At 46.7% G+C, this 11,045-nt stretch overlaps 1 protein-coding gene across 1 annotated transcript; it reads right to left on the reverse strand.

The window, feature by feature from the left end:
• Nucleotides 1–711: 711 nt before the first annotated feature.
• On the reverse strand, nt 712–8,174 carry CCNG2 (cyclin G2). Its single transcript, XM_054824736.1, has 8 exons — nt 7,675–8,174; nt 7,340–7,478; nt 6,219–6,356; nt 4,941–5,191; nt 4,689–4,767; nt 4,510–4,608; nt 3,414–3,619; nt 712–2,898 (listed from the first exon to the last, which is right to left on the reverse strand). Exons 2-8 carry the CDS (start codon nt 7,448–7,450, stop codon nt 2,769–2,771), a joined length of 1,014 nt encoding a protein of 337 aa, XP_054680711.1. The 5' UTR covers nt 7,451–7,478; nt 7,675–8,174; the 3' UTR covers nt 712–2,768.
• Between the last annotated feature and the right edge of the window lie 2,871 nt (nt 8,175–11,045).

The raw sequence follows: 11,045 nt of genomic DNA on the forward strand, positions 1-11,045 counted from the left end.
AGGACAAAAAGAGGGAAGATGTGTATCAAGCTACAAGGAGTAGTGTGTCTGTCACAATCCTTACAGCCGTCTCAGCAGGCAGCTGAGTGCAGGTCCTGGCTCCCTCTTTCAGTCTTCCTAGGGCTGGGAACACCTTTCCAGCAAGAACCCTTTACAGTCCTTTACTCCTTAACTTTTGAAACATAGGCAGCATTTGGAAATACTTTGGCAAGATGGGCAGGATGAAACAAAAAGCAAACGAGCTCAAGTTGGCCTTCCATGAGTTATTTTAGGTGTTTCCGATTGCCGAGATGCACACGCATCCCGACACCGGGTTTCACTCAGAAAACTGCCAACAGCACCAACCACAAATCCAGCAAAACCTGGAACATTTGGCCTGTAACGACCCCTAACTTCAGCACTTTTGGGAGCTCCCGTCTGCCAGATGTGCAAACGTACCCGTCGCAACACTCATCCGGGCATGACAGAGCCCGCCGGCGGCTGGGGGATGAGCAGAGGATACCTCACACTAGCTTCTAAAACTAAAAGGAGCGAAGCTGCGAAGAGATTCACGCCCAGCAGCAAGCCATACAGAAATCTCTCCTTTTTCTCTGCCAACTGCTTACCAGAACTTCTGGGGAGCTTAGAACGCAGCCACAGTACCAGACAAGCTACACAGCAAAACCAAGGCAAATCACAAGCTTTAAGTAACCAACCGTAACTCACACCAGGTAACAAATACAGCACTTGGTTTATTTTTGTTCTCAACCGAAACAAGACTCAGTAGGTTCGTTACCTGTAACCAAAGTACTCTATTTTAGAAGTGAGCTTCCAGGCGCAGAGACTTGCGGTAAGAAGTCTTCAGATGTACAGTATATCATACAGAGTACACAATAAATTACTATCTACATGCAACATACCTACAAAAAGTGACATATAATGTAAAAAAATACAGTATTTTCTGCTCATTTTTTGTTTTAAATTTTTTCTGTACATTTTTTTCATTTACATTTTTATATACATTTTTGTAAACTTTTTGCATTTTTATAAAACTGAAATCACATAACAGTTATGAACTTACGGCACCGCTCTTACCATTCTAAAACAACGCTTGCATCTACAAAACGGCCTTTAGCTTGTTTGCTCCTTCATTTCTACTTTGGCACCAACACACTTCACACCATTATTCTGAGCTAATTAGTCCTCTTGCTACTTAGGCATGTTCTCAACACGGAGAAACACAACCATAGTTCAGTTTGTGCTTCAATAAAAGAAGTTCAGAAAAAAACGTTACATTAACTACTTCTTCAACATCACATTTACCTGATATTACTGCATAATATCAACTTTTCCTGCACTAACTGCTTCACATAAGCATGCAAACAAGTCTGATTATGACTCAATCAATAACATGAATATACTGAAAACAACTACAAGGGTTAAATATTAAAAGGAACTCAGACTCATCAAGATTTACCATGTTAATAAGTCTAGGCTAATAGTATGGATTGACATGTTAACAGTTAAGATTTTGAACACACCGAAGTACACGTGAACTTCAGCAGAAAAACATCTGTATAAAGAAAACATGAAATTATTCCCTGCCACACACTTTGTACTATCCTTTAGTGAAAGCTAGTATTGACTAGAAGCCTCCTTCTTACCAGGCATACTCCTGTTGTGAAATAGGGATTCCTGGATAAAAACCAAACTTTAAAAAAAATCTCCTTGGAGCACACAACTGAAGATCCCGCTGAAAAGGAGCGGAGCACGTAAAGCGTTAAAGCAGAGTCAGTATTTGGCCTATTCTGCAGTAAATAATTTCAGCCTGGTACTAAGTACACATATCATTCCACATGACCTACTCAGCCAATTTAACCTAATCCCAAAATACTCGAGAGCTGAGACGCCCTCAAGAGGACTCCAAGTCCAACCTCCCTCTCAAAGCTGGGCCAACGCTCAATTCAAACCAAGCTCAGGGTTTTGTGATGTTGAATCCCAAGACCCTCCCAGGCCAAAGACTGCACAGCCCCTCGTGGTCCACTCCCACGCTGGACCTTCCCCACGGAGCAAACTTCTTCCATTAACAGAGAACTTCACATTGCCATTTAATGAGAGCCTCTCACTGTGCTCCGTGCTTCTCAGTCAAGACCCTACAGTCACCTCATCCTCAGCCATCTCCTCTCAGACAGCAAAAGGCTGCTGTTCAATCCCATTTTCCCCCCAAAGGCCACTTTGCCAGGCTGAATAAGCTCATTTCCCTTCGCCTCTCCTCACAGGTCCTGCGCCCCCAATTACTTAACCATCTTGGCAGCTTCCTGTCGGACTTGCGGAAGTTGATCAATGCCTTTGAGCCCCAAACTGGACACTGATCCAAATGAGAACCAACACCAAGTAAAGGGAGGAAAAAACCTACTTCCCTCAATCTCTTGGCTACTCTCCTGTTAAAACACAGCCCAGCACGCTGTCAGCCCTCATCGCTGCCGGGGCACGCTGCTAACGTGTTTAGCTGCTAACCAGTTTGGCCCACCAGGTACAGGACTACGTTTACGCTTGTTGACAACAGAACTATACATGAACTTTTTTGCTCAACTGGAGATCTCAATGAGATTTTGTTTTCTTCCTTAAAATTACAACAACAAAAAAACCAAGGCAGGCATTCGAAGCATTGATATACCACAGCAATTCTTGCCTTATTACAGTTTACAGATTACCACCTCATTTATTATTGCCAAAAGACTCTACGGTGCATTAAAAAAATCTCAACCTAATACAATCAAGACTTAATGCTAAGACGGACAGCTAAGAGTTTGCCACTTTTTTGTAGGTTTGAGTTCAAAGAAGAAGGTGCCTTCCAGGTCACTCGGAGAACTGCTAAGGCTTTCTTCTCCACTGCTCATATCTTCACAGGAGTCTTCACTAGAAGGAAGAGTAGGAAAGGTAATTTAAACAAAGCACAGACCCTTCAAAGTGGCAAAGCACTCCTCAATCCCGTGTTTTCTTGCAAGCGGTTCTGGTCCTAGTATAACATTCCATAACCAAACGCTTCCCAGCACTAAGGCTTAAACCATAACAAGGTACAACTTCCTTTCTCCCAATGCCAAATGTCTCCCACCAGCCAACGGGCCAGCGTTCGAGATGGCAAATATACATTACTTGAGGGGACTTAAAAGCTTTGTCAACCTCCCTGCCTTAAAAAAACCTGCCCCACTCCACCCCACCCCAGCCTGCAAAGCACTTGTACATTTTGAACACCACAATGACAGTCACCCCCTTTTTTTCTTCTGTTTCAGATATTTCAAGTCTGCCAGTATTTTCAAAGCTAGGAATTCTTTCCCAGTAGTACTGAATAAGCCTAGTTATACAGAGTTGCTATTAACACTTCCGGAAAATGAGAATTCCCAAATTAACCACCTAGTATAAGCTTTACCAACCTCTCGCTTTCATTGAAACATCCGCCCTCTGGTATCGTTGGCAACTCAGGAACGCTGTAGTAACTGTTTTGCAGATTCTGGGCCGTACGCCTCGAAACAATCCAAACTAGCTTTTTATGATCAGGCTTGCAACATTCAGGAGAAGAATAATCCGCTAGGCATTTTGAGACCAGTTCCCTCCAGTAAAGTAGGTCACTATCACTTATCTGAAAAGAGAGAACAGAACCTATTTAGTCTATTACACACAGGCTCTGAAGATAATCCCCCCCTCTGTTTTACCTTCTCGGAAAAGACTTGAAAAAATATCAGGCAAGATAGAAGTGAGTCATAACTGTGCTACCTTCGTCAAAGGTGGGCTGCTTTTGGAGGTGAACTCCTATACACCTCCTGGAAACATCCCCACTGAAGTCTGAGCTAAGCTGACAGTTTGCCTGTCAGTTGCTGTCAACATTTCCATTATCACTTCCACAGAAAAGTACAAGATTATTCCATTTTAAAACCTTTGAAGGAACTACCTCCAACCCTCAAGAAACTGGGTTAGTTCAATTTGACTGTACGAGTGCAAAGCTCCGTTTAGACCATCATCTGATATGGTACGCAGCTAGAAGCTATAAATCCTGTATTAATCAGGCAGTAAGAATAACCAGCCCAGCAGTCATTGTAGTCCTGCAAACCGACTGGAATTTTCTCTAGAACATACAGCTAGAGCCGTACAAGTTAAATCAGCTGCCTGTTAAAGCATGTACTGTGCAGGCATTAGGTCAGTATTTCTTCTGATTTTAGACATTTAAGTTAGTTTTTTAAACCATAATCCTTTTGCTTGCCAGGCAGCTGCCAAGATGTGCCAGTGCAAAACGACTACCTGACCTCATTCTCTAAGGAGCAGGCTTTTTGCATTTGGCATTCTACCAATGAAACCGTGTTAGTTACAAGAGCAACAGACAGATGCTTAAATCCCATCTCACTGCTTATGTCAGCTGATGCCAAACAGCACCCGTAAGGATTGTACCCCGAAGGCAGGGGTCCCATGAATGTAAGGTAGTACATCACTAACCACACCCAACAACTGCAAAACCCATCCACTGAAAGTATTTACCTTCGAATGCTTTTGAACACGCAGAAGGATCTCAAACAGCTCAACAGATTTCAAAGTCTGAACTTCTAGAGTGAGAAGGCACAAGGCCAAGACAGATGGCTAGAAGGACAAAAAACCACAGCTCAACATGACATCAATCAAAACCTACTTAGAAGTCAAAGCAAGCTACTTCTGCTTACTTTTGCTTTAGAGAAGACGAGACGACAGTTGCAAGCTTTTAGCTGTGCTTCCAATTTGTCGAGATTCAATACTTCTTTCCTGAAAGACACCCGAGACAAGTAGTTTTGTATCGACAAGCCTTCGCTTGTCAGCAAGTAAAAACTAAGGAGCTGCCTCCTCTACAGCCAACGCCATCCTCATTTAAGAGACAACTAAAGAGAAAAAGGGCTTAGCAAACACAGACACCGCCACCGACGTGCGACTCAACTCACCTTTCTGAGGTATGACAGAGTACAATAGTATGGTACAAGTGCAAGAAGGTTAAGGCAGTAGTAGCTTTAAATTCAAAGTGCAACTTTTCTGAAATAATCTTTTCCATCCGTTTCAGGTCGGACACAGTGCATTTACATTGGCTAATCCGGATGATCTCATGAGCAGATGGAATATTGCATTCTTCTTCGACTACTCGGGCAGCCAGTTGGAAACAACAAACTCCAATGCAAGACAAATGCTTCGGTTTCACCTAAAAGTAAGAGGAAGCACTATGAATACCTCCCCCTCCATAAACATTGGGCTTAGCGAACAGCAACACCAACAACTCACCCAGCCTAGGTAGGGAACAAAGAGATTTGCTTATCTCAACTAGACCCGACATCAGTGTCAGCTCATACACCTCACCTCATCATAACTGGTTTCGTCACTTTAGTTTCAGGGAAACACAGCTGGCAGAGCCAATAAAGCAGTATCAGTCTGCCATAACTAAGTCAGAGGAAGTCAAGTTCAACAGCTGAGCACCCTCTATTGAAATTGTTCCGCATCACTACGCAACAAATAAATTGCACGGAGAACTGTAATACCCTGCTTCTCCAAGCGGCAGTGCTCACCCTCATTTAAAGCCTAAACAAATCCAGCTTGAGCCTGTTCTAGGCAGTCCTGTCCCTCTGCAACTTGTTCCTACCTCTACTGTTCTCTCCCATGTACCAGGCATAACATTTTGTGCAACCTGAAGGACAGCCAGACCAGAGAACTGATGCAACTTTAGTTTTTCTGCCAACTTAATAATGGGAAACTGGTTTAGGTTCAAACGGTCTGCCACAAAGCAGCAGAATCAGAAAAACATCCAGGAAACGATAATTTGCTATTAGTTCCAGCACTAAGGTATCCTTTAACGCAGTACCTAGAAATAACATGGAACACAAATTGTTTTGTTCATTCTTAATTCCTCCTTTCTTAGTCTTTTACATCTATGTGGTGAAAGCTACAGACTTATTAGAGGAAATCAACCGTGTTGATACTTGCCTTTAGAGGTCAAAAGAGGCCATAGTTTGAAATACTTCATAAATAACATCAGCATAAGCTCACCTTTCATCTAAGAACTGTACTCAATTTCCAGTTTACCAAGGAGAACATCAGTAATGTTGCTAGCATAGAATGAGTAAATAGCCAGTTATCTCCTAGATCACAACCTTCCCCTTTTTCCCCTCAGACAATGAAGTTCACAGGAAGCTCACATATTCCCAGCTGACACTATAGCAGGTCCCCCAAAATACCTTCATAAGAGCCAAGAATCTGTCCAGAATGTTAACGGCCAAAACAAATGTTTCAGTTGCAAAACCAAAAAAGTTGGTCAGGCTCCAAAGATCTTCCACCTTGGCGTTCCTTTGTCTCGGACACAGAGTATTCTCATTCTATGAGAAGAGAGGCAAAGCCCAAATTATTCAGTGGTAGCAGTCATGATTCTGACCCCTCGCTCTCTAAGTCATCTTCTACTTAGATCAAAAGGGAAGCAATCCCTTTCTTAAATAAATACTTTATTTCTCTTAACTTAAAAAATTTTGTTTGGATCCTCCTCGAGACTCAAAATACACCCAAGGTACGTTGATTACAGCCAGGTCCCGAGTCTCACTGGTGCAATACCACATTTCCAAGTACACACTTGTTATTTGAAGACAATAGTTATTGAATGCCCGCACACCGAGCGACTCCTGACCTGATGCAAAGAGATGACCAAACTCGGCTTACTCTCCTCTCTGTCTGCATAACAATATTGAAGCAACAAACATTCTGCTTTCAAATCCAACAAGCAGACTGCTTTCAGAGACTTTTCTGTTAAACGTTAAGGCCCCCTCCAAAAAGATTACAAGCATCTGAAGGAATGTAAGCCTGCCCTGAACTCAGTAAGGAACTCCGGTCACGAACACGGAAATGCTTAGTTTATTTTTTGCTGCTAAGCGCCGAGTGTTTCTAAGCTCATTTCGCTAGACCTTGCTATAAAAAACCTGGTCATTTCCCCGTTCGTTAACTGCCTCCTTGACATCCCAGCTTTCCTGGTACAACGCAGCGGTACCAAGCTCCCGAGATAAAAATAATACGCCTCTCTTGGTTCTGTCTTCACTCCAAGTTTAAACAATAAATATTAAACCCCCTGAATGTTTTACTTGCCCCGTAGGTCATAGTTCCTCGATAATGTAGTCTATGTCACTAACTACAGATTACGAAAGAATTAAAACAAAAGGCAAGCGGCGTTTCCAGATGAACTTCCCCAGGTTACGCACATCTCCATTCTGTCCGGGGGCTGTTGAAAACCACCCATTTCCTGCCCCGAGGAGGCTGCCTGCCCGCTCCCTCCCTCCGGGCCCCCCCCAGCGCAGCTCCCCGGTCCCCCCCTCACCTCGGCGGCGCACTCGATGAGGCTGAGCCCCTTCTCGCGGGGCTGAAACCTCCCCTCCTGCTCCAGGTGGAGATTCAGCTGCTTGAAAAGCCACAGCGCCTCGCTGCTCATCTTCTCCCCTTGCCTCCGGATCCTTTACCTTCACGGCAGACACACGGCGTCAACAGCTGGCGGCTCGCCCTCCCCCCCGGACAAAGGGAGCCGGGCGCCCCCCCGGCCCCTCCCCGCCCGAGGCCTCTCAACCGCCCCCCCCGCCCGGGGTGGCGAACAAAGGGGCCCGACAGGACGCCTCAGGAAGGGGGTGGCGGGCAGCCCGTCCCCGCCAGCACACTCACCCGGGGCGGTGGTGAGGGGACACCGGGCCCCCCCCCGCGGCCCGCACCGCTCGGTTCCTCCGCGGCGGGGAAGGGGAGGCGAGCCCGGTTCCCGTCACCGCACGGACGCGGGTCGACTCCGCCGCTGGCCCCGCATCCAGGCAGGGCCGCCTAGCGTCCCCGCCCGCGGCGGGCCCCGCTCGCCTCCCCCAGCGAGTCACGGCGATGCCCGCGGCAGCGGCACCATCCCGGTTCTCCACAGCCGCCGCCGCCCCAGCCCCGCATCAAAATGGAGGCGGCGCGGCCCCGCCCCCTTGTTTTTGTTCTGGCGGCCCGCAGATGGCCCCGCGCGGAGCGCTCCCTGCTAGGTCCGGCCGGTGACGCGCCGCGAAAAACATAAAATAGTCCGCTTCTAGCTGCGCACACTAGCGGTGCCCCGAGAGGGCCCGGAGGTCAAGGGCACGACGCGAGCGTCCAGCCGCACTCCTGCTCGACGGGACGCGGGGCGGAACCGAGCTCCTCCGGAGGAGAGCTAGGCCCCGGCGGAGGCACACAGGAAACAGATCGCACCACTCCTTTAAAGGGCCCCGAGAGCGGGACACCTGCGGGCGCCGACCTGTTTTAAAAAGTCCGCCTAAACCCTCCCCCGCCCTGATTGGTCCGCGCTCCCCAGCCGCTGATTGGCCGACAGCGCCTCCCCCCTCCCCTTCCCCACCTCGCCGGCTGTGTTGTTTACCGCCAGCGATTGGCCGCCGACCGAGGGTGGGTCTCTCCGGATTGGTCGGACTAGTTCTACCTTTGCCCCGCCTACGGCTCCGGGTCTTAGCAACCGTGACAGGAGCGGTGCGCGCGCGTGGGGCGGTTGGCGATGAGGCGGGGCCGTGGGTGCTCGCGGCCGGCCCCAACAGTCGCTCGGCTCCACAGCGCCGGCCGCCGAGAAACACCTCCCGTCCCCACAGCTCTCTTGCGCCTTAATAAACGATCAAGGCAAATGCTGACCTGCCGTCCCCGAGAGGGGCGGCCTGAGGTGGCTCAGCTCCCGTGGGGCGTTAACTCCCTCCTCAAGCTGTTTCTCGAGGGTTCAAGATGCCCATCTGGATTTCAAAGCCCGATTTAAAAGCTTCAAACCGAGAGTTAAACTTATTTACAGTCTGGTGTTTCAGAGCTTTTAGGATATGCGCTTCCAAGCTTCTTTTTATAATCCCAGTCCGTTTGTGTGGAGCACGATTCCAAGGTCCGATGTTTCAGGTAGCTGCCGGGGAGCAGCTGGCAGCTGGCCTGTGGAACCCCGAGCGGATTGCTAGTCAGAGTGCTTCTCAGCCTGCAGCTTAACCGAGCCCTAATGACGAGATAAAACAGGATCTCGCAAAATAAATCATCGTCTGGAGGATTTGTGGGGCTGTGTCAATGCGCTCCGTGTTCGGTCTATTTTCCGTGGGCAAAGACAAAGGAACAAATGTCATAGGACAAACCCGACGAAACCACGGTGACTCGTGCTGTGTACATACTGGAGACAAAAGTCTGTGGTGGAGCCTTGAGCAGATTAGCATTCGGTTTGATCTAGTGAGGTTCCGCGGTTTCAACAAACAGAAAATGTTTATTAAATGTCACAGTCTGGAAAAATAAGCCGCCTTCTCTACAAAACAGTCAGCAATGTTGCTATGCCAATCTCTATTTCTAGGCACAGTTCCTGTCTGCTATGCCAGTGATGACGGCCAACAATTTCTTAAAGTTTATTTTGACGACAAGCGCTCTCAGATTCCCATAAACGCGCACAACTTCTCCTCGGGATATTCCTGGCACGGGCCAGTGCTCTTGTAGGTACCATCAGATATATCTGAGCACCTTTAGAAACAGCATCCCTGCAAGGTGAACGAACCGGCGTGGCGGCTGATCATTTTGCGGGATAAATGTGGTTTTAGGCTCTGAAGTAAGAGCTGTGGATCTGCTCCTGTTTGAACAAGAGTGATTACTGTTAACGGAGTTGACTTCAAACGGACTCCTGGCAGTGGCGTCATCTAGATGATGTTTACAGGATGAGGCTCTGAGCTCCAGGCTCTGTTATCTAAATGCCCTTGGCAGTCGCCGCTTTTTTTAGTTTTTTTTCCACATTCTGAAGCGTATCTTACCATCGCAGAGATGGAGTATGGATGTTCTTCCTCCTCTGACTGCTGTATTAAGCCACATAGTGGAACATATGTTTCAGTTTACCTGAATGGCAGAAATTCGTAAACACACAGCACGACAATTCTAAAAATGCTAATTTTTAGAATTCTATATACTCGAACACATGCATTCCTTTCCCTTTATTAATTGAAACCTAAGAACACTCGGCAAAATTATCATTCATATATCATGTAATTTGAGGAGGGAAAATCGAAGAGCTCAACAGCGCTTTCTCTGCAGCCTTGCGGCAGAAGGGCTCATTTTCTGTGTTCGGAGAGAAGGATCCCTGCCCTGTCTTTGTTCCTCTGTAATTAACTGATCTGTTGCAAAGAGCTGAGCAGGATTGAGAAAAAAAACCCCAAAAAACCAACAAACCCCAAGGATCCTTACTATAAGCGATGCACTCATCAGCTTTGGGATTATAAGCAGGGAAAATTAGTCTGCACCCTGGGCTGTCTGGACCTGGTGGAATAATCATGTATTACGGGCAAAGGAGGAGTCGTAGTAAGGTCTAGAAATAAAATCTGGGATTTTTTTCCCTTATGCAAGGAGCCATTTTCTTTCAATGTGGCATTTATTTGTGATTAAGGGAAGTGTGTATGTTGGGGGAGAAACGATAATTGTTTCCAGTACTATGAGAAAACACAATTTGTCTATTCGGTAACATGCTGTGCCTTCCAGAATAACAATTCCTTCCTGACATTCTTTGGGAACCTAAAGATGCATAAGTGAAAAGAAAGTTATAAATTCCTTAGCCACAGATGCTATAGTACTCATTATTTGGAAACAGTGACGATAGGGGAATTCTTGAGCTACACTGAACTGGAAGCTGGGTGTGAAATCAACAAAAAAAGGAATTAAAACTGGAGGAAAACCCATCTGAAATCTTTTGGGATCCTAATAAAAGCAAAGATTTATACTGAAGCCTTACCCTCCACGAGACAAATTTTAAACTGAAAAAAATATATTTCTTGTGATGTGAGACTTTCCAATGCCATCACATGAAGCGGGTATTATTTTAACTAGCCTTGCTAAACCACCTTCTGATGTGGCTTGGCAAAACTTGTCCTGGCACATCTGCGCAGCACTTCACCGGGAACGGTTACGGATGGCTAATAGCTGTGCATTGACTAGCAGGTGATGATATCAGAGATGTTAATTGGGCCTGGTGGCATGTGGATTTCCAAACTGAAATAGGATTACAAACCCTGACGATTAAGGGACAC

The sequence above is a fragment of the Grus americana genome, chromosome 4 (genome assembly GCF_028858705.1).
Source record: "Grus americana isolate bGruAme1 chromosome 4, bGruAme1.mat, whole genome shotgun sequence".
Classification (NCBI taxonomy): domain Eukaryota; kingdom Metazoa; phylum Chordata; class Aves; order Gruiformes; family Gruidae; genus Grus; species Grus americana.